This window comes from Tachyglossus aculeatus, chromosome 24, assembly GCF_015852505.1.
Source record: "Tachyglossus aculeatus isolate mTacAcu1 chromosome 24, mTacAcu1.pri, whole genome shotgun sequence".
Lineage (NCBI taxonomy): Eukaryota > Metazoa > Chordata > Mammalia > Monotremata > Tachyglossidae > Tachyglossus > Tachyglossus aculeatus.
In genome coordinates, this window is record NC_052089.1 from 15,905,353 (window position 1) to 15,929,958 (window position 24,606).

The following is a 24,606-nucleotide window of genomic DNA, read 5'->3' on the forward strand; positions in this document are numbered from 1 at the left end:
GAAATGTTTTCTTGGAAATATGGTCTTTTATGGTGCAAAGTCATGGTAATCGGGGAAATGCCTTATGCATTCACTTGTAACCACCAGATGAGGAAGTGCACAGCTGTTTCAGCCCCCTGGAAATGGAGGGGTCTTCAGGGTCCTGAGACACGTTAACCCACCGCCGGGCACAAAGGGAAAAAACCCAATTCGTAGCAATGACTCCCCCTCGTCAGATATCGGCGGACAAGCAATGGCGGGTTGACCCAAGAACTTAGTCTTGTGTAAACATTGGTTTTTTTTCTCTTCCCTCTCCTTCGGTCCTTCCAGACAGCTCAACCCTTCCCGGCCAGCGGAGTGGTTTCCCGACTTCGTTCTGGACCAGCTCCTACCAGCCCCCGCCCGGGCCTTGTTTGGGTGGAGGGCACCACGACTTCCCAAGTCCCACCCCAAGCTCCTTCCCCACGGCAGAGCCCAGCTGCTGGCCGGGGCCCAGCCTGCACCAGACTGCCCCGCCCCCCGCCCCGGCCGGCTCGGAGCCCTGGCCTTACCCGTTGGCATCTCAGGTGAGCCCTTCGTACTCACACATGCACGAGGTGTACGTGCATCACCACCACCCCCATCCTCACATGCACCACCGCCACCACCACCACCACCACACCCCCCCAGCCGGCTCACACCTCGACCCCCGGTACGGATCCTTGCTGATGCCTTCGGTTCGTGCGGCCAGGATTTCCGCTCCACAGTGTGACATAAAGACGGATCCTACTACTGCCACCACTGCTACCTCAGCGTGGGCTGGAGCCTTTCACGGAACGGTGGACATTGGGCCTGGTTTTGGATTCGATACAGGTAAACTTGCTTTTGGATTTTATCTTTTACCTATCATTTCTACTGCTTATAGATGCAGTGAAGCAAAATCAAAACAACACACACACACACACACACACACACAGAGGAAATGAAAACTACTAATTTTCTTTTTGCCCTTCATGTAAGCCATAGCAGTTCCAAGTAATTATGACATCAAAAATTTCTGCGAGAAACCCTACTTCAAGGAATTCTATCACAGGGCAGTGGCTGAGCACAATCTTTGATAGGCAGCAACAAGAAACTGTGACGCATAACCCCAATCCTAGTGATCTGGCAGCATAACCTGGTGGAAAAAGCATGGGAGTGGAGTCTGAAGCCCAGTTCTGCCACTTCCCTGCTGTTTGTGCCCCTGGGCACGTCACTATTTAACTTCTGTGTACCTCAGTTTCCTCATCTGTAAAACAGGGATAAATACCTGATCTCCCACCCTCTTAGACTGTAATCCTCATCTGAGATAGAGATGTGGTCAACATGGTTATCTTCCTCAGTGCTTAGCACGTAGTAGGCCCTTAACAGCCCTAATAATGATCATCTTCATCCATTTCTTTACTTTGCACTGATTGCCAGAGTTTGATTCAGGCATTAAAAGCTGTGACTAGAGAACAAGGGTATATTTTTCCTTGGGATTGTATGTGCATCGATGCTTCCTATTTGTCCTTTGATGGACAGCCACTGTCAGTAGGTTTGGTGTCTCACCATATCCTGGAGTTTGGCCTGGGGATAGCCATAGGGAAGCAGTAGAGTCTGGATGAAGACTAGAGACAGTGGGATGACCCCAGGAAAAACTTTTCAATCTTGTGTGAGGCAGATGGCTATGTTTAGGTCAAGAGCAGGCCTCAGGATTCAGCGTTTGAAAACCTGAGTGCTGTCTGCAAGGTATCGTCACCACTAATGCTACAGTTTCATGCCTCGTGTTAGTCTTGCTTCAAGAGGATTTGGACCGAAAACACCAAATTTTTCTTTGTGTAAATTTCCTGCAGAAAAATACAGTCCGCCTCATCTCATCAATGCTGATATTCCTGTTATATAGCCAATACCTCTCATTGAGTCACACATTTGACCCAGGGCAGAGGTTCTGAATATAATTATGTAAAAGAGAAGGTAGACCCCCCTTATTTATTGATTGAGCACCCCGAGTATGCAGAGCACAGTTCTAAATTACGGTGGGAAAGCACAACAGAAACAGCGTGGCTCAGTGGAAAGAGCAGGGGCTTAGTAGTCAGAGGTCATGGGTTCGAATCCCAGCTCCGTCACTTGGCTGTGTGACCTTGGGCAAGTCACTTAACTTCTCTGTGCCTCAGTTCCCTCATCTTTAAAATGTGGATTAAGACTGTGAGCCCCACATGGGACAACCTTGATCACCTTGTATCCCCCCCCAGTGCTTAGAACAGTGCTTGGCACATAGTAAGCACTTAACAAATACCACCATTATTATTATTATTATGACCCGAATGGGGTTGCAAAGGGCAGATTGGCTGCACTATTATTCCAGCTATAGAGGGGTTATTGCACCCGGCGATTCAAAGATAAATGGCTATGCCTTTCTTCTGCTCGCCTCCATTCAGGTATAAGGAGGGCTTATCCACCCTCAGCGTGAGAATGGAAGGTTGGTACTGAAGATAGATTTTGTCCTCCCCACTAGCCTCTCGATTATTAGCAAAGATATTAAATCCCTACCTGCCATTCAGACTCTGATACCTGACTAGACACTTAACCTCAGTGAAGTGCAGTGGCTTTTTTAACACCTATCTGCCAGCGTAAAATTGGTTTAAACTGCGGGGTTTGGCACAAATTCAATCATTTTAAATTAATTTTGCAAAGATTGCATTTAATGAAGGCTTGTTCTTTACAAATCTCTACTTGTCTTTATTCCGTGCCTTCCCTGCATCCCTGCCTTTGAATTATTTTGAGAGAAAAAAGCAATTACATTTGATGGCTTGACTTGTTCCCTCTAAACACTAGCTGCACAATTGCTTGATATTTCATTTTATCCACAGATTCCTTTTTCTCAGTGCTTCTCACTGTTAGGCACTTACTGTGTGTCAGGCATTATACTAAGTGCTGGGATAGATACAATCTAATCGACAAAGACCATGTTCATTCATTCATTCATTCAATTGTATTTATTGAGCACTTACTGTGTGCAGAGCACTGTACTAAGCGCTTGGGAAATACAAGTTGGCAACATATAGAGATGGTCCCTACCCAACAGTGGGCTCACAGCCATGTTCCACGTGGGGCTCACAGTTTTAATCCCCATTTCCCAGGTGAGGTACCTGAAGTACAAAGAATTTAAGTGACTTGCCCAAGGTTACATAGCAGACAGGTGTCGGAGCCAGGACTAGAACCCCGGTCCTTCTGATTCCCAGGCCCATGCTCAATCCACTAGACCACAACTGCTTCTCATGCTTCCCCAGAAATCCCCCTTTACTGGGCTAAGCCAGTTTTAGGGACCTGAAGGTCGAGAGAGAGAGTGGACTTAGGGAGAAACAGAGAGAGAGAGAGAGAGAGAGAGAGAGAGAGAGAACAATAGAGACAGAAACAGACAGAGGGAGAGAGACAGAGAGGGAGAGGAAGGACTTCCATTCATGTTACTTTACTTGTAGATGGGCTATTCATTGATTTACTAGGTTTCTAGAATCTAATCACTTAAAAATTAAGAAACACTTGACTATAGCTCATAAACACACAAGCATTTTCAAAGTTTGCTCAACTAGGCAGTCTTACTGCAAAGTGAAGTTAGCAGGTTCAAACTAGTGATTTACATCCTGGGGCTAAAGAGGAATTTTTAACCCATAAGCCTCTTCGTCATGTTCCTTTATAAACCACCTCTTTATAGGTGAGCTGAAGCATTGCAGCTATTATGTGTCTCATAATGGAAATCTTCAAGTCCTTGCCTATTTATTATTAATAGACGAATCTACATTGAAATATGATCATAAAATTACTATCAGCGCTTAGAACAGTGCTTTGCACATAGTAAGCACTTAATAAATGCCATTATTATTATTATTATTATTATTATTATTATTCAACGATTCTGGTACAACCTATTCTTTGGTGAATGCATTGACAGGTTGCCCCTGGACGTGAAATAAAAGTGGCACTCAAGCATGAATCCATATTCATCTAAATATTACTTCATTTTGGCACCCCAAAATCTAGAAGGACAAGGAGGCAGAAAACCCTAGATAGTAGATTTAGTGGTCATGCAAAGCACAGGGCCTACTCTTCTTATGGAAAAATGGCTAGGAACTTTAGCATCCAAATACTTCCACAATATGCCTCTCTTGGCCAAACCTTCACAGTTGATACTGATCATCAATCAATGGTATTTATTGAGCACTTACTGTATGCAGAGCACTGTACTGAACACTTGGAAGAGTCCAATAAAACAGAGTTAGTAGACAGACACATTTTCTGCCCACAAGCAGCTTACAATCTAGATGGGGAGACAGACAATAATGTAAATAAATACTGAGCAAATAAGTCAAGGCAATCCTATTAAACCAGGGTCTTAAAAGATCTCAGTTTTATTAGCTCCATTTTTTGGTTGTAAATAGCTTATTTTTATGCCTCTGTGGCTAAGGAAATATGCTTCAACCCAGCTGAGAAACTAGAAGTCCAATCATCTGTTGGAAAACATCTCCTACTGTAAATGGATTGAGCAAAGGATCAGTACATGGGACATCTTCATGACCCAATGGATGCTCTATAAACTCGAATCAGCTATTACAACCCAGCTGTGGGTTCTACAAATACAGAACAATATAGAAAATATGGAGTGTAGAGAGCCACAATAGCAAGTGAAGAATTGGAAAAGTAGACCTATGAGCAGGGAGGTTAGAACAGGCAACCAAACTCATTCCTGTGGATGGGCCACCTATTCGGCTCTACATTCCTAAGCGGCCACACTTCAAAAAGCTGCAGATACCCAATAGATCTGTGCAATTAATAGGAACCAAATACAGCATTACAAAATGAAAGGGAAATTAAGTAAAACTGTTGACTAGAACTACCTTATTTACTTGCAGCCTCAACGTTAGTGGGAAGGGATTCCTTGGGAGGAGAGAGATCCAGGGATAGTAATGAGACAGGCAGAATGTGAAAAAGAGTTAGGAGACACAGATACAGAGAAATCAATTAGTTATGGTAGTTGTTTAGCTCTGACTACGTGTCAAGGACTGTACTAAGTCCTACAAGTCAATCAGGTCAGACACTGTCCCACAAGGGGGTCACAGTCTACGAACGAGGGAGAACAGGTATTGAATCTCCATTTTATAGGTGAGGAAACTGAGGCACAGAAAAGTTGGGTGACTTGTCCAAGGTCACAGAGCAGGCCACTGGCAGATCAGGAATTAGAACCCATGTTCTCTGACTCCCATGTCCTTGGTCTTTCTACTAGGCTTATTTGACACACATATAGAGAAAAATGGATATACACATGCCCTCATAGTCACAAGCATGCAGGTGATTTTTCCCTTGGATAGCATAAACAGTAGCAGCAAGATGTTGCAAACAGATCTGCTCTCTCCTCTGGCCTGGAGGGGCTGCCGCCGCTTCTTTTCCAAATGTGTGGTAGTTGGAGCTACACACGTAGGCCAGCCACACTTCTATGATAATGATGGCATTTGTTAAGGGCTTACTATGCGCGAAGCACTGTTCTAAGCGCTGAGCAGGAGTAAGGAATTGGGCAGCCAGCAAAAGTGGCGATGGAATCCTCAACTGTACCTCCTCTTGAGGTCAGATGTCCTGCAGGCAGGGTTATGCATGACATAATGGACTGTGAGTTTGATTTGTCGTAGAGAGATTTAGCAGGGATGGTAAATGATTACCAGAAACTTGTGCATGTACCACCTGTCCAGTTGTTCTTCCGGGTGTAATAGAACTGTGGAGAAATAGCTGACTCGGGAAGATTCACGAAAAGCAGCGTGGCTCAATGGAAGAAGCATGGGCTTTGGAGTCAGAGGTCATGGGTTCAAATCCTGGCTCCGCCACTTGTCAGCTGTGTGACTTTGGGCAAGGCACTTAACTTCTCTGCCCTTCAGTTACCTCATCTGTGAAATGGGGATTAAGACTGTGAGCCCCCCATGGGACAACCTGATCACCTTGTAACCTCCCCAGCGCTTAGAACAGTGCTTTGCACATAGTAATCACTTAATAAATGCTATCCTTAAAAGTTTGGGGGAGGAAGGGGGTGTTTCTCTGACTCCAAATTCCCCTGGCCCAGCTCTTTCTAGGTGTCCCACCTTTTGCTGCCATCACATCTCTCCACCACAAGCACCTCACATCCCCCTCCCCATGAGGCCCTGAACTAGGGGGTTGTAATTTACCTAATTAATCAGTCAACGGTATTGTGTATTTACTACATGTAGAGCACTACATTAATAATAATAATAATGTTGGTATTTGTTAAGCACTTACTATGTGCCAAGCACTGTTCTAAGCGCTGGGGGAGGTACAAGGTAATCAGGTTATCCCACATGGGGCTCACAGTCTTCATCCCCATTTTACAGATGAGGTAACTGAGGCACAGAGAAGTTAAGTGACTTGCCCAAGGTCACACAGCAAGTGCTTGAAAGAGTACAATACAATAGGGTTGGCAGGCAAGATTTTTGTCCTCAAGGAGTTTACAATCTAGTTGGGGAACCAGACACTAAAATAAATTACAAATAGAAGAAATAAGGATATTGTACATGCATTCGGTGGGGCAGGGGTGTGGTATCAAAGTGCTTGAGGATGACATGTGGCTGAGGTTGACACAAAAATCAAAGGAATTTAAGGTATAGACTCAAGTATATAGGTGACACAGAGGGAGGGCAAATAGTTGGGGGAATAAGAAGTTTGTCAGGAAAGGCCTCTTGGAGAAGGTAGCATTTTAGTAGGACTTTGAGGAAGGGGAGAATGGTGGTCTGTGGGATATGAAGGATGAGGGACTTCAAGGCTAGAGGGAGGACATGATTCAGCACTTAGAACAGTGCTTGGCACATAGTAAGCGCTTAACAAATACCATAGTTATCAAGAAATGACTGATACTCAGTAATCATCCTGTTCAACAAAGGAAGGGCTCATCACAGAAAGTGGTGACCAATTCTTTTCTATTTCTACTTAGAATAAATAGCATGGTTTTAAAAATAGAAGAGTTCTCAGTTAAAGATTTTCTCAGCATGAGTGTTGTTAAAGGTTAGAGTGGACTGCTGAAAGAGGATGAGGGGTTCTTGCCTTTCTGTGATGGGTAAAGTGTCATTCTGAAGGAAGAAGGCTGGACAGAATGGCCTTTATGGTCCCCTTCCGATTATATTCTTTGAATGTCCTATGTCCGTGTTCAACCAACTCCTCTGTGGACTGTAAGTTCCTTGTCGGCAGGGATCGTTTCTACCAACTCTGTTGTATAGTACTTTCCCAAACAGTACAGGGTTCCACAGAGTAAATGCTCATTTAATAAATATCACTGATTGCTGCTAAAAGATCTTTAGATATCCCAAAATGTCGGTCTGACGCAAGGTAAAAAGTGTCAGTAAAACCCATATAAATGTGTAAGAATCAACTACAATAATACATTCCAGAGAAGAAGCTTGCAGTGATTAAGAGGCTCTGTGAAAAGGATGGTTATATAAATCTCTTTTTAAAAAAAAATCTGATCTGGATCTTCTGCCAATAACAGTTATTAATCAACAGCTTAAAATTTGAAGATATTTCTGCATTCTTCATCTGGCTTCTATTCCCAATTCACTGTGGGGGGTTAGCCCATCAAAGACAGAACAGAAAATATGCCCACTATGGAGTGAAGATAGGAGGATAGACCAAATAGTAGGAGAAGCAATTAGGTGCTGCTGTGAATGCAGCAACTAACTTGTTCTCGCAGATATTGACTGTAAGCTCCCCTGTGGACTGTAGGCTCCTTGTGGGCAGGGATCGTGTCTACCAACTCTTTTGTATTGTACTTTCCCAAACACTTAGTGTTCCACACAGTAAATGTTTAATAAATATCGCTGATTGCTGCCATAATAATGATAATAATAATTATGATATTCATTAAGCACTTACAATGTGCCAGGCACTGTACAAAGTGCTGCGGTGGATAGAAGCAGATCGTGTTGGACACAGTCTCTGTTCCATGTGGGGCTCACAGTCTCAGTCCCCATTTTATAAATGAAGTAACTGAGGCACAGAGGAGTTAAGTGACTTGCCCAAGGTCACACAGCAGGCAAGTGGCAGAGTCAGGATTAGTACCCATGACCTTCTAACTTCCAGGCCCATGCTCTATCCACTAGGCAATGCTGTGATATTCCAAAATGTCAAGGAGTAAGAGAAGCAATTAGATGCTCAAAAGGATAATGGAAATGTCTAAGTTGCTAAGAAAGATTTTAGGGCTTCTTCTTCAGATACAGGGAAAATCCAGGCAAACTGTTGGACCCTGACTAGAATGGTTGAAGTAGTAGTAGTGCTTATTAAGCAATTACTGTAGTGAGAGATGGAAGAATGCCTCCTCAACACTTCCTGGAGCAGTTGGGGTCATACTATTTGCCCTCCTTTGCTGGTCCAATTCAATTCACATAAATTCTGCCCCTGGGGCCTCTAGAACAGTGCTTGGTCGACCGGCTCCGCCACTTGTCAGCTGTGTGGCTTTGGGCAAGTCACTTTCACTTCTCTGGGCCTCAGTTACCTCATCTGTAAAATGGGGATTAAGACTGTGAGCCCCACATGGGACAACCTGATAACCTTGTAGCCCCCCAGGGCTTAGAACAGTGCTTTGTACATAGTAAGCACTTAACAAATGCCATTATTATTATTATTATTATTATTATCACATCTGCCATTAGGAATTATCACATTAGTATTTTTCTCTAAATGATTGAAGCTTGCTGTGATACACATGCACACTAATGCACTTATCTAAAAGATGCACATTCCCTTTTGTGTCCATATTAACTTTGTGGGCTAAGTCCTAAAAACCTGAAATATTGCTCTTAATTGAATACATGAAAATAGTGTGTTATGGGAATGAGCTCTCAATACCAAATAATTTCCCCAGTAAACAATGTGAAGCATAGCAACATATCTCAAAAGCCAAAAAATTGACCAAAGTCGTGAATATGTGTGTGTGTATGTGTTTATACATATGCATATGTACACACATGTGTATATATACACACACACATATAGTATATATAGATATATATATATCTATATATACTATCAGGGCTCAGACTCTTGATAGTACCTGCAAGGTCCTGAAGCCTTCTAGTTTTTCCTTCCAGGAAAGCTGAGAATTACAGAATTGCACCAAATAAACCCCAATCCTCCGGCCCTTAAGCTACTACCACCACCTTTGGCTAATATTCTTTGGGGTCCAGCCAGGTCATTTAAGTACCAATATTATCACATTAATAGCTGTCATATACATTAAGCTAGAGAACAGAGAAGACTGAATAAGGCCACTTCATTCATCAAGCCACAATAATTAATCAAGTGTACTTACTGAGCAGGTACAGTGTGCAGGGCACTGTAATAATAATAATAATGACATTTGTTAAGCGCTTACTATGTGCGAAGCTCTGTTCTAAGCGCTGGGGGGGATACAAGGTGATCAGGTTGTCCCACGTGGGGCTTACAGTCTTAATCCCCATTTTACAGTTGAGGTAACTGAGGCTCAGAGAAGTGAAGTGACTTGCCCAAAGTCACACAGCTGACAATTGGCGGAGTTGGGATTTGAATCCATGACCTCTGACTCCCAAGCCCGGGCTCCTTTCCACTGAGCCACGCTGCTTCTCTGTACTAAGTGCTTGGGAGAGTATAACACAAAACAGTATAAGTATGGGTTATTTTCCCCCTTTCTTTTGCTGTGACTGCGCTTGGGCATATCTGGCCAAATTAATATTTTCTGGGGAAGTACTGGGCAGACAAAAATAATGCTTGTGCAGCTCTGCCTCTCCACATCAACTTGAGGCCACCCAGAAATCGAGACTTAAATTAATATAGCATCCCTGAGCCTGCCAGCCCCAAACCTACTTGTAACCTTGTTCACCTTGTAACCCCCCAGTGCTTAGAACAGTGCTTTGCACATAGTAAGCGCTTAATAAATCCCATCATTATTATTATTATTACTGCTGCGCCCTGCTGCAGACCTGGGCATCTCAAGACCTCCTCCAGGATTCAAGGAGTGGAAGAACGGAAGGAGCATTTAGCGTTCAGCAGGGCCAAGCTACAGTGTCTATCAGATGGACTCCCTGCGCAATTGGAGACTTGGTTGAAGAGGCAGTCCTACAGTGATTCAGTGGCTCCCAGCTGATCCAAAAGTGTTACCCCTAAATTACCCTTTGGGTTGAGATGTTCTTTTTACAGACACATCACTGCTGTTTCCCCTTGCAAAAGTGGATCGAGGGTCAAGGGACCATTAGGGTAGTGCAGTAGGAATACATTTTTTCATCTCTACTGAAAGAGATTTAGACTGTGAGCCCACTGTTGGGTAGGGACTGTCTCTATATGTTGCCAATTTGTACTTCCCAAGCGCTTAGTACAGTGCTCTGCACATAGTAAGCGCTCAATAAATACGATTGATGATGATGATGATGATTGAGGGAATGGATTCAAATTGCTGTGTGGATTTACACTTCCTATAATAGAGAGCTTTCTGACCGTAGATGGGAGGCACAGGAATCAGTTATTGAGAAAAGAAGCAACATTGCCTAGAGGATAGAGCACAGGCCTAGGAGTCAGAAGGACCTGGGTTCTAATCCCGGCTCTGCCACTTGGCTGCTGTGGGACCTTGGGCATGTCACTTCACTTCTCTGGACATCAGTTACCTCTCCTGTAAAATGAGGATTAAGGCTGCGAGGCCAGCCCATTGTTGGGTAGGGACCGTCTCTATATGTTGCCGATTTATACTTCCCAAGCACTTAGTACAGTGTTCTGCACACAGTAAGTGCTCAATAAATGCTAATGAATGAATGAATGAGTGAGTGAATGTCCCACCTGATTAGCGTGTATCTACCCTGGCACTTACAACAGTGCAGGACAAACAATACACACTTATAAGAAGCAGCGTGGCTTGGTGAGTAGAGCACACGTCTGGGAGTCAGAAGAACCTGGGTTCTAATCCCGGCCCCACCATGTCTGCTGGGTGACCTTGGGCAAGTCACTTAACTTCTCTAGGTCTCAATTAACTCATCTGTAAAATGGGGATTAAGAGTGTGAGCCCCATGTGAGACAGGGACTGTGTCCAGTCTTGTATCTATCTAGTGCTTGGTACATAGTAAGTGCTTAAAAGTATCATTATTATTATTATTGTTAACAAGTACCATTTTTTAAAAAAGAGGTTTAATTTCTTCCCTTGGAGAGTCTTTGCTATTCATCGGCATGTGCAAGGCAGAAAGAATCCACTGATTCTTCTGAAGGGGGGAGGGTCTGGGTGGAGGTGACTATGTGAGCTGCTCAGATTCCTGCCGGGTAAAATTCTGTGGAGCATTTAGCAATTATGCTGCTTGCTGTCCTTGAGCCAAAGCAGAAAGTTGCTTGGTGAGTATGATGCCTGGTTGTTGACATCTATCCATACATCAGTTGTAGCTGTTTAAATTAACACTCCCTTTCTTATGCAGATGTTTTGCAGAGCATAGCAAACTCTAACCCCATAACACATGTAGAGTGAAATGCTGTTAAGACTACTTTGGAAGGTTTTGGCTAGTCCTCCATTTGGAGATTTCTCCCCAGTAATAATAATAATAATAATTACATTTATTAAGCACTTGCTATGTGCAAACCACTGTTCTAAGCGCTGGTGGAGGTTACAAGGTGATCAGGTTGTCCCATGGGGGGGCTCACAGTCTTCATCCCCACTTTACAGATGAGGTCACTGAGGCACAGAGAAGTGAAGTGACTTGCCCAAAGTCACACAACTGACAAGTGACAGAGCCGGGATTTGAACCCATGACCTCTGACTCCAAAGTCCGTACTCTTTCCACTGAACCACGCTGCTTCTTATCTCTCCATGTCACCCAAATCGAAAGACAGAAATCAAGAAAAAACGGAGTCCCAGAATCTCTCTCACCTTAAAAGTGTAGGAGTTCAATATTCAAGGGATCTATCAGTAATCTCTCCAAGTGCAGTACATTTTTGGCACTTGCCACCTCCTTACCCTTGGAGTGACTATCCTAAAGACATTCTCAGCTCTTTGAACACTAATTACACTGTTAACCCTTAGTTAACACATTCTCAGCAGGTAAACTGCTCCAAAGAATGTCTGTGCTGAAAAAACTAAATGGATTAGGGACCAAACTGTGGTCCAGTATCCACTGTGCTGTGCTATCGTATCACCAGTTTCCTGAAGTTTCATGTTGTTCCTCCTTCTAAATTGCACCCAGAATACAGAAAAACATCATCTATTTTAAATTCTTCATTTGCCTTTGAAATACTGAGAGCTTTTTTGGTCTATCTCTGATTAATGAACCACGGAGCCTTCTGTGCTCCTGAACGGTGAAGACTTACAGTAGAGATACACTTTCAGTGTCCACTTTGGAGCTGTGTTTTGGGTGACTGCCCAAAGTGGGAGGTTTTTTGTTGTTTTTTTTTTGTCAGTCTAGCCAATAGTGCAAAACTCATCTAGCATACTTAAGGGACCATTACTGCTTTGGCTCCCCACACAGTGTGGCTCAGTAGAAAGAGCACAGGCTTTGGAATCCGAGGTCATGGGTTCAAATCCCTGCTCCACCACTTGTCAGCTGTGTGCCTTCAGGCCAGTCACTCAACTTCTCTGTGCCTCAGTGACCTCAACTGTAAAATGGGGATGAAGACTGTGAGCCCCCTGTGGGACAATCTGATCACCTTGTAACCACCCCAGCGCTTAGAACAGTGCTTTGCACATAGTAAGCACTTAATAAATGCCATTATTATTATAATTATCACCCATTTCTTGTCTTCTGCATCTTTTACTGTTGCTCTTTGTAGCAGGTACAGTGTGCCTTCACAAGCAGTTTCTTATGGAAGGCAAATTAAAGTGCAGAGGTGATGCAAATCATACTTAAATGCATTTTAAGTCCTCTGTCTGATTCCCTTAAGACCTAATCTTACGTTATGCTTTGGGCTCCTAAACCCAGGCTGGCTTCCATACCTGTTCTTCATCTGTTCCAAGCAGCAGGATTATGGGAAACCTCAATGCTTTCTCATACTCCAGAGGCCAAACTAATATTTAGTTGCCCTGGGCAGCAGGTATTATCACTTGCGCTGATAGTACATGGGCTTTAACATTAAAAGAAAAAATGGATCTTTAAGTGTCTTTGTATCTGTGGACAGATCCTTGGTATTCACAGGGCTAATTTTCAAACATCACTTTCAATATTTATTTACTTGATTTTGCAACATTTTTCCACAGCAGACTGTGCTACTGTGGTTTTTAAGTTAATTATCTATTCGGTGCATTTCAGATCATTCACACTCTTGGGCTCAGAGTTTGGGCTCATTTTCCTCTTCTGTTCTTAATCATTTTTGTGGGTAAACAGTACATTTAGATTAACTCCTCCTCTGGTTGGATTATCTATTTTCTGGATCATAAATCTCTGCATAACCTAGAAACCTGTTTAAAGATGCGTGTTTGGCTGTATTTGTTCCTCAACAGATGTCTGGATAGTTAGAATCCCCTGTGAGTTCTATAACTTGTGGTTTCAATTACATCAAGTTGATCCAGGAATTTTTTGTTCTTTCTCTTCTCCAGTCTTAGGAGAACATCTGTAGAAGAAATTATGGTGGGCATCTTAGTGTTCCCCCCCGCCTCCCATTTCTTGCAACCTTCTCCAGAGATTCATTATTCTAACACAAATAAAAAGGTTAATTCTGTTGGATCTCTGGCTACCGACTTTACTATTCATTTTCTTATCCTATCTCTTCAAGATGATTTTCATCACCTTTGGGATTCCAATCATGAGGCTCATAATATTGTAGTGGTGACCACAAGAAATTAATCTCCGTGATTTGTAAATTCCCAATCTCCCTTGCAGTTGTGTACCCATTCTTGAAATGAATGGGATCGTCTTGTGATAACATAGGCTGGCTTTCTAATACCCTTCCTGACAGGTATTTCCCGTTTCCTTCAACCCTTTCCTCCCCTTCTCTAGGGAAGGAATGGGATCAAGTGGTTGTGGCTCCCGGTGCAGACTAGGAGGGGTCAAGGAGAGGGACAAGTCCCGCTCTAGTTCTAGGGCCAAGCACTTTCCTGGAGGATTGGGAAAAAGAGATGAGTGATGGGAAGCAGTAGGGTGAAGAGATGAGAAGGTATCTAATCCCAGGCCCGGGCTCTATCCACTATGCCATGCTGCTTCCCTATGCAGGTGCTGTGCCTCTACTACACATTGATTAGAAAAGGCCTGTTAGCAACCTAACCTCCGGTTTGACTGAGAAAGTGACTACTGAGTTAGAAAGTTATATAAATGTCCCACTGCCTTGTCCAAGTAAAGCCCACTGCACAAATTTTCCAATTCTAAACTAATTTTTGTGGTGCTGGTACTTGGAGATACGTACGTATATATTAAACCAAGTAAGCCAGTCATAGAAAATTCTCAGGACTAGTGATTCACAGCCACTATTGATAAATGATCAGTCTTATTGAGGATACATATTACCCACTCAGGAAGAGACCTACAAATACTTAACAACCAACACATGCAGTAAAAGTACCAAGAAAGATCAGAGAGGATGATGACAGTGATCTCTCCTGAATAGACATCCTTGGGTCTCAGGTCAGGGACAGCAAGGGTACAGTATGCACAGGTTTTACTTGAGATGACTTTTTCCTTTTAGTCTCACTTCACAAAGGGCTCAGGATTTGTTCCAAGGAGCCTGAAATTCTTGAAGTTCAGGTTGAATGTTGACCCGCAAAACTTTTTCATTGCATCAGTGAAGGCTTTCTGGTGAGCCACGATGAGGTGGTGGTCTAAGCTGGCCAGCAGAGACCGGTTTGGGCTTGTTGGCCTACCTGCCCTTCTCCTGATCTCTACTACCCACAGCCACTTTAGGGACTCCAGATTCTGGGGTGGGGATGGAGAGGAGACTACAGCACAGCCTCCTTGGGTGTGCACAGTTTTCCCCTGTAGCCATGTCAAGTGAGATCCTAGTTCTGGGTTCAGTAGCTGATCGAGTCCTTCCCAATACAAGCTCAATATCCGCTTTCAGGATAGAGAATAAGATGTGGCAGGCATAGTATTAAGCATATTACGGTTAAGCAGAGGGCATAGCATCAATCATAATGCTTTCTTCCATGCTAGCTTTTATACTATAATTATAGCATGTCTTGTGCCTAATAACAGTGTTGTGCAGTTTCGAGTTGCTCAGATTATTGATTTTTTTTTTTTTGCCTGTGGGGCCTGGATTACAGAGGCACTTCCATTAGCAAGGCTAGTGCTGTTCCGCATTGCCTGATTGACAATTTAGGTGATGAAAATGGTCAGCATAGGTCCAGGTTAGGCCAGTTACTTTCAAAGAGAAGCAAAGAACTTAGTAGATGAGGTAATCAGTCTGGATAGTCCTGAATGTAGTTTTTTTTCCCCAAAATTCAGACCTAAAATGCTCCAGATTGGGCAACATTTAAATTTTCCAAAGACTGTCGATCCGTCTGCTTTCCTGGCAAGCTCAGTCTCATACAGTTCAGTCTCAACTGAACTCATACGGTTCAGTTTTTTCCTTCATATCCTAAATAGCAACAGCAGCATATCCCCAACCTCCTCCATTCCCCACCAGCCCGGATCCTCCAGTTTTGGGCCCCAAAGGTGCCCAAAATGGTAAGAAATCACATTACATCTCTAGATTTCACCACCCTTTCCTGAATGGAAATACAGAGAGGCAGAGTGGCAGGCTCCTAGGTAAACCTAAAGGACATCTGTGACAAGTGCCATTTTATTCTCGAAAACCACATTTCATTTAGGAAGCTCTCAGCTGCTCAATGTACACCTTGAAAATCCAGATTCAGATTGTGAATTGGCATAGTCACGGGGAGACAGAAAGAGATAAGGTAATTGTTAAAGTGGTTTGGGAAATCATGATTCAGAGTAGGAAAAGAAGACACAATCCATCTGTCTACACAGAGTTCCCTGGGCATTCCAGACTGAATAATATTTCTGTCCTTCTCTAGACTACAAGCTCGTTTCTAGACTGTAAACTCATCGTGTGCAGGGAACCTGTCCACTAAATGCTGTATCCTACTCTCCCAAGGGCTTAGTCCAGTGCTCTGCACACAGTAAATGCTCGATAAATAGCATTGATTGACTATACAGTTTGTGTCCCTAGATTTTGCCCTTGTTAATAATAATAATAATAATAATAATAATAATAATAGTGTTTGTTAAGCGCTTACTATGTGCAAAGCACTGTTCTAAGTGCTGGGGAGGTTACAAGGTGATCAGGTTGTCCCATGGGGAGCTCACAGTTTTAATCCCCATTTTTCAGATGAGGTAACTGAGGCACAGAGAAATTAAGTGACTTGCGCAAAGTCACACGGCTGACAGCTGGCAGAGCCGGGATCTGAACCCATGACCTCTGACTCCAAAGCCCGGGCTCTTTCCACTGAGCCACGCTGCTTCTCCAACTGAAAAGAAAACCCTCAAAACCCACTAAAAAATGATAATAGCATCACTGACCTGCTGAATTGTCTTTACAAGGATTTATCAATCCACGTGTCTTCAGTGGTGTTTATGTACTGAAAAAAAATGTGCTCAATAAGCATATTATCAGTAAAGGCACTTTGGGTTAGATAAGTCACCAGAATTGGCTAGTACCTTGTCAGGACTGCACATTCTTTGGCAAAAAAAGGAGCTGGGGAAAAAACCAAATAGTTGTGATGCTCCCAAGATTTTTAAGATAACACTTTTGTGGGAGGGGGAAGTTAGTCAGTGGCTGTATTTCTATGCAAAATGCTTTGTTGCTATCTCACGCGCTGAAGTGCGTGTTAGAGACCAGTTGTGATTTGCCATATTGCTGGTCTTTCTGGACAGTCAGAGCTAGACTGACTCTCTACTAACCTTGACTAAAAATCAGATGACACCATAAACAGATGGCTTCTCTTTCAGCCCTTACCGCTTCAGCATTTCTCCTCCTACCTCTTATCCTTTTTCTCTTTCAGCAGCCACTTAATGTGCTTGGGGGATCACCTTAATGACTTCCTTATACTTCTAATTGTGCCTGAGGTTGTAATGGCTCCCCTCTGGTTTTATAAAATATTTTGACAAGTACAGGGGAAGAAGGATGTAATCGGCACAGCTGGTTTTGGAGCAATTACAGTTAAAACAGCACTCTGCTACCTCAATAGCACACAGCCTTGAAAAGGATGAAAGTTTAAGGCACACCCCAAACAAAAGGTACCCTGTCTTGTAAGCCTTGGGTAGACAGGCTAAAAGTTGGGTGGACGGGGCACTCCTGGGTGATCCTGAGTGTCACAATTCCGTGATCTCCTGGAATTGAGGTAAACTTTAGGCTATCAACCAGCCTCCATTTCAAGAGAGCTAGGAAAATTATGGCTGCCTGCTGGCATTTTACCTCTTGGTCAGATTAGGCCTCTCATCCCCTCAGTCTGCAATCAGGTCATTCAACATCCTGTATGCAGTCTTACTTTTTGACCAGCTGTTCTTTCATTTAAATATACCTCTGTGGACATATATGATGGCCCTGAAATCCAACTTGATCTAGTACTTCAGGGGTCAAAGGCAACATTTATAGGACTGTTGTATTAGCACTAACCAACCAAAACAGTCCCACAGTTGATGAAGTCATGCACTGAATTTTTCCAGTGTCCAGATTAGTTACAGTGCTGTAAATGTTGCAGGCTGGGGTTGGAAAAGGTCTCAAGGGGGAACATAACTGGGGACCAAAGTTCCCTTCACTTTCTAGTCCTGATCTTCATCTGGCCAGCAATTCTACATCTTTTTGTACCTCCAGGACATCTCCAGTAGGATATCCTCTTGTCCTCAAACTCAACATGGACAAAAGCTGAACTCTTCAACTCTCCTCCTAAACTCACTCCTTCACCTTGACTTTCCAATGCCAAGTCGACAGCCCCATCATCCTTCCTGTCCCAAAAGTCAAGAACCTTGGTGTTTTCTTTGACTCCTTGCTAGCCTTTCAACTAACACATGCCGTCCACTTTCAAATCCTGCCAGTTTCTTCTGTACAACGCCTTCCAGATCTTTGCACCCAAATTGCAATCAACCTGGCACAATCTCTGGCCTTGCTTGAGGTATACTACTGCATTTGCCTTCTCACTGATCTCCTTCCTCCAGCTGCGTGATAAATATGATTGACTCTCTATACTCCGCCTACTTTTTTTGTCTGCTCAGAATCCTCCCCTGCCTCCTTGAATCTCTTTGCAGCAAACAAAACCTCCTCCCAACTTACTTCAGGGCTCTTACCCATATGGTTTCACCATACCTACTCTCTCCTCTTGCTTTTCTCAACTCACTTTATTCACTCCCCACATACCAACCTTCTAGCTGTCCCTTGGTTTTGACCCTCCAGCCTCCAAGCTCTTGTTCATGCTGTTTCTCCAGCATGGAATCTCTTCCCTCCCCTTATAAGACAAATCAGGTTCTTCCCATGTTGAAATGTCTCCCATTGTCCCCTCACCAGCACTTCAAATTTTAGTACTTGGTATGTACTTATTATGCCTTAAGCCCTATTCTAAGTACTGGCCTAATAATAATGATGGCATTTATTAAGCACTTACTATGTGCAAAGCACTGTTCTAAGTGCTGGGGAGGTTACAAGGTGATCAGGTTGCCAGGTGATTATGTCGCCAGCTTGTACTTCCCAAGCGCTTAGTACAGTGCTCTGCACACAGTAAGCACTCACTAAATACAATTGATTGATTGATTGATTGATCAGGTTGTCCCATGGGGGGCTCACAATGTTAATCCCCATTTGACAGATGAGGTAACTGAGGCACAGAGAAGTGAAGTGACTTGCCCAAAGCCACACAGCTGACAATTGGTGGAGCTGGAATTTGAACCCATGACCTCTGACTCCAAAGCCCGTGCTCTTCCCACTGAGCCACACTGCTGCTTCTCCTTGATTAAAGTTAATCAAGTTGTACACAGTCCCTTTTCCACGTGGGGCTTACAGTCTACATAGGAGAAAGAACTGGTATGGAATCCCCATTTTGCTGGGGCGGAAACTGAGGAAGTTCACTTTAGGCAGAGAACAGATTTATCAACTTGGTTATACTGAACTCTCCCAAGCACTTAGTACAGTGCTCTGCACACAGTAAGCCCTCAATAAATATGTGATTAAGTCACTTGTCCAAGGTCACACAGCAGGCAACTGGTGGAGCTAGGCTTAGAACCTAGGTCCTGAACTTGAACTTATGAAATTATTTACCCCACCCTCAGCACTTATAATAATGGAGTTTATTAAGCGCTTACTATGTGCCAAGCACTGTTCTAAAAGCTGGGGAGGTTACAAGGTGATCAGGTTGTCCCACGGGGGGCTCACAGTCTTTATCCCCATTTGACAGATGAGGGAACTGAGGCCCAGAAAAGTGAAGTGACTTGCCCAAAGTCACACAGCTGACAACTGACAGAGCCGGGATTCGAACCCATGACCTCTGACTCCAAAGCCCGGGCTCTTTCCACTGAGCCACGCTGCTTCTCTATACTTCTAAATACTTTTATGTTTGTATCCTCTGTTAGAATGTAAGCTTGTTGTGGGCAGGGAATGTGTCACTTCATTACTGTGTATTTCCAAGTGCCTAGTACAATGCATCACACCAAATGGACATTCAGTAAATGCTGCTATTATTAACTGTACTTCACCACAGCACCTAATTTTGAAACAAAGACTAGGAAAAAGGGCATTGCATATTCTTCCACTTTATTACTGATCTTTCATTAATGAGAAATGATCGTCAACCATTTGGAGCATAAAATAGAGTAAATCTTATGGTGTAGAAGTCTCCCAAGAGGTGCACTGGTCAGGGGCTGCAGCCATTAACTGCCATTTCCCCTATCTGTAATTTACCTTAAAGTCTGTCTTCTTCTCTAGGTTGTAATCTCTCTGTGGGCAGGGATTGTGCCTACCAAATCAATTGCACTGTACTCTCCCAAGCACTTAGTAGTGCTCTGCACACAGTAAGTGCTCAATAAACACCATGGATTGATTGCGTGGAAGGAAAATTGGAGAGGAATCACATCCAGTCCCACTTATTTTAGTCCTTGTGATTATCAGATTCTCCTGAGGGACTCGTAAGCCTAAACCACAATTAGTTTCATCTCCAGTGTCCTCCCGAATTGATGTGGGATTTTACCTGAGATTTCCATTTCTTTTGATTTGAGTGTCGCCAGGAACTCTGTTTTGATGTGTTTCCCCTTCTCCCCCTTTTCTGTCACTACTCAGGTCTACAGCACCAGGACAAGAGCAAGGAAGCCCCTTGGTTCTGAGGCACCAGTGATAGTGTGAGCCCCACAGCTGGGAGAGGACTGCCACAAATGATCCCTTTTTCTGTACCGGGGTCAAGGACGCAAGGGAGAGGAGAAGGTGAAGAGCACAAATCCCGCCAAAACAGGTTCTGCTTTGGAACCGCTGGCGGGATGTGGAACAATTGCTGAAAAGCCTCGGTTTCCATCCTCTCCTCATCTGAGCCTGCACCAGCTGGCCAACCCTGCTCCTTCTTGCTTCTTTAACTGCTCGGCTTATTTCTCATTTGTTTGATTTGTTGCTGTTTTTGAACTAACCACCTTAATTGTCAGGGAAAGGCAGGCCTCTGTGGCCATGTTCACCCTTTCAGGAATACCGTTTTGTAACTCTTTGTGCCTCTATTTTTGTAGAAATACAGAAAGTTGGTTTAGCATTGATGGGCTGTTTGAGAGGGATGTATTTTTTTAAAAAAATTGTAAAAATTGTTAAGTTCTGTTTAAAGAACTTGCTCTCAGAGACGCACTGGCAAAAAAATGTATAAAATGCTTTCTTATAGATGTCTGTGATGTGACGTGTCTATATTTTTTTGCGGGGAAGGGGAATTGTCTCAAGTGTGTTTTTTTTTTCCAGTAGCACCATTGCTGAGCTGATCTGAACTCTTTTCCTTTTGTAACAGTATGAAGTGAACAGTGACAAACTATGATTTTCATGACTCAGACGCACAGAGGGTTCAGAAATATTGTCAAAAAAATGATAGTTTGTTCTCGAAAGACTATTTGGGGGCAAATGAGAAGAACGGTTTTGCAAAAAAAATAAATAAATAAAATCTCTTCAGTCTAAAGAAGAATTGGCTGGTAGGAAAGTTATTGTACCAACAGCATAAATGAACCTAGGGTTCATGTAGTACAGTAGGAGAAAAAATTGTTCTATCTTTGGAAACCTCTAAGAAACAGGAGTTAGGTCCATCATTCTAATTATCTAGTCATGACAATATGAAATGTCATTACTCTTTCAGTAGAATCTTTTTTTTTTCCCCACACACACAGGGAGGGATTTGGAAGACAAACGTGCAAATCTAACAAGCAAATTTCTGTACTGGTCACCAGACTATTAGCCCTGTGGCGGTAGCTGAAGAGTTCTCCCATATTCATGTATATTTTTGTGTTCTGGAGCTTTTTGTTGAACAATATATTTAATAAATGGTATTTCACATGTGTTTCTGTAACTCTAGGAATTTGTTTGTATTTTCAGATTTTTTAGTAGTGATTGTTAAGGCCCATACATCAGTCAATCAATGGTATTTATTGAGTGCTTACTGTGTGCAGAGCACTGAACTATGAGTTTGAGAGAGTACAAAAAAAGAGTTGGCAGACATGTTTCCTGCCCACAAGGAGCTTATATGACAGTGTGATTTGAATTGGGAGAGAATAAAAGTTCAGTTTGAGTACTGTTCATTTGAAATGGAGTGATCCATCAACTGAAAATAAGAGGATTCAAATGACAAGGCTTGAATCAAATGGACAGTTTGTTTCAAATATTGATCTTTGTGAGAGCAAAACTCAAATGGTCTTAGAAAGCCACCTGGCTTAAACTGTACTACATTGTGAAAAGAAAATAACTGGCTAATACCTGTGCTTCACGATGCTTTCAGTGCTTTGAGCCACTCTGTAGCTGCCAGCAATGGTAAAACTTAAAGTCCTCAAAAGTTGTAAGTGTGGTTAATAGAATCTCTCCTCAGTTTTTCCTAGGAGATTCAAAACACAGTAAAATACCACTCTGCAAATTTAATATGGATATGTGTGTATATACATATATATATAAATATATATATATCTTATCTTAGTATATTCAACTTCACATTAATAAGCTTAGCTAGGCAGGTTTTTCCACAGCTTTATCTTTTTCAGAAATGCTCCATTGCTATAGTTTAGATCTTCAGATCCATCTTTAAATCCTTTGTCTAACCATCCTCAAGACCCTGACATCCACCTTCCTATAACTCTCGCTATTTCACCTGTAGGGCCCGTCATTAATTTCATTTCTAAATCAGATACTGCCTTAAGATCTACAACTGCCAAATGTAGGCATGTTTTCATTCTGCAATTTGTACACATTCTGACCACGACCTTGCCTATCCAGTGAAACTAGTTATGCAGGTCCTAAAAAGCTTGAAGTTTGCCCTAGGTTTCCCAACTATGGGAGCAATGCTGAATTTCCACTGTTTGAAAGTTAGGCCCGAAACACTTGTTGCACACGATATTTCTGGACACTTTGTTAGGCAGCTAGAATTGAAAATCTGAAGCATGTAAACCTGTAGGCATCTCAGTGGGCCCACTGGTAACTTTCAGTTCAGGTATTTTCAAATACATTGTAAACTTCAAGAAATTAATACATCCATTGATTTAGAGCATCACATTTTTTCATCATTTAAATCTTCTCTAACATTTTGGACTATTGGCACTTAGATGGAAAACACTGCACTGGAAGCTGTCTGCTAGTTTACTTTACTGAAAACCTGAAGGAAACAGCAAAATATGGTGGAAAAAAAGACCTCCACTTGAAAAAAAGAAACACTTTATGAACTAAGTCAGCAGATTTACTCCACCTCAGGGAAAAAAAAAAAAAGAAACGTCTTTATTAGAAGCAGATGTTGATTCTGTATCCATTATTGGAAACGGAAAGTTTACTAGACCCATTTCAGTTATAAAAGGGTACTGATGACAGTACCCTTGATCACCTTTTCAGGAAGAGGAGAGGAAAACAGGTCTCCGAAACCAGGGGGAAACCCAACCACCACTGCAAATAACCAGTGAAATATATCAATCTATTTTTGAACAGAGTAAAATGGATTTAAACAGCTTATAAAAAGGCACAAGTTTGGGGGAATATTCCAAATTTTGACAGAAAGTTTAACTTGGAAATACTGTCACTCTTATTTTGTAAAAAAAAAACAAAACAAAAAGAAACCAAAACAAACTACAGTGGCCCCAAAATACCATTTAACCTATTTTCAAATCTTGGGAAATGGTACCGTTACAGATTTCTGCCCAACCAGCTCTAGAAATATGTTTCTCTTTTGCTTGAACCTAGGTTTCTCCTTCAGATACTATCACCTTAAAAAAAACCCTAATCTTCAATAAACTGATAAATGCATCCATTATTTCAGAGGAACCAGTTAAAAGACCACCTTTATATTTCTCAGGTTTTTCCTTTAACCTTTTTTAAAAGGAAGTTTACTAAATTCTCAGCTCTGTGTGGGATGTCTATAATCTAGTAATACTATAAAACTGATGTTTTTCTTATAGTTTCCCCAAGGCCTTTACCAGTTAACATGTCACTGTACTTAAAACCACTACCTACTCCACTGTACAAGTGCCACAAATGAGGTCTTCCTGGAGAACAGGTCACCAGCACACAAAATCCAACAAACAATTCAAAGAACGTAGGCCGTTCTGTTTAAGTCTAGAATTATGTGTAGTACAGTAATATAAAATTGAAGTTGGGGATTTTGTTAACTCCAACTATTCAGAATGCAAATAAGGAAGACAGTAATTGATAATGACCTACAGGACATTTGACTTTACATTTTTTTCATGAGTCTTTAAATATAGATTTTAAGACATAGGATCAAAAACAATGATATTCCAGCAAAATTAATGAGATCTCCAGTTTAGCTGGGAGGTTTTTTTGCATTGTTAATATGCAAATACATAAAAACTACTGGAAAAGTATTATTGCCTTTTATTGTAAATCCTATTGGTAATTCTTGAAAGGGAAAAGCATTCTCTCCCTAGACATACAGCATTAGAATAAAACAATAGAACTCCCTAAGGAGTTCCTTCAGGAGCAGTATCTATTACTAGCTGATGTTTACAGTTTTAAGGGAGCATATTTGCAAGTCTAACCATTACTGAGTCACTCTGATCTCACACCCAAGCAGAACCTTCACTTTTAAATATGGATGGGAGGAAAACTTTTCTTTAATAAAACAAACCTCTCCTAAAGCCCTAAAGTGTACAGTTTTTAAAAGCTACAGTACAGCCTACCAGGCAATTTAGTTGGATTTAATGGAGGACTTTGTATTAAAAAAGTGTCATCTTCATTGTTCAATAAATAATTTAATGTGAATTTTTATGGCTATATTTTTATGTCACGTTATGGTTTTGTCTGTACTTTTTTTGACAATTAGCTCATGCTTTCTTGTTTCCCTCTTATTCAACTAAAGAACTCATAAACATCTTTATAAATTACAGCGTCCTGTTTTTTTTTATAAGGTTAATTTCCAGAGCCAAGGAATTCATATGTTTCAATGAGGAACAGGTTATAAAACAAGTGTTTATACTGGAAGCTTGAGTGAAATTGGTATATTAG

At 42.2% G+C, this 24,606-nt stretch overlaps 1 protein-coding gene across 6 annotated transcripts in view; it reads left to right on the plus strand.

Moving 5' to 3' along the window:
• The window catches only part of VGLL3 (vestigial like family member 3), a 65,319-nt gene extending 41,426 nt beyond the window's left edge, over nucleotides 1–23,893 (plus strand). For 5 of the 6 annotated variants that reach the window (XM_038766365.1, XM_038766364.1, XM_038766366.1 and 2 more), the window contains 2 exons: nucleotides 310–831; nucleotides 20,215–23,893. In XM_038766365.1, the coding sequence (XP_038622293.1) occupies nucleotides 310–831; nucleotides 20,215–20,258 (566 nt within the window). In that variant the 3' untranslated portion in view covers nucleotides 20,259–23,893. Of the gene's footprint in view, nucleotides 1–309; nucleotides 832–13,558; nucleotides 13,644–20,214 lie in introns of those variants that run through there. The other variant, XM_038766367.1, reaches the window with a different exon arrangement.
• The last annotated feature ends 713 nt before the right edge of the window (nucleotides 23,894–24,606 follow it).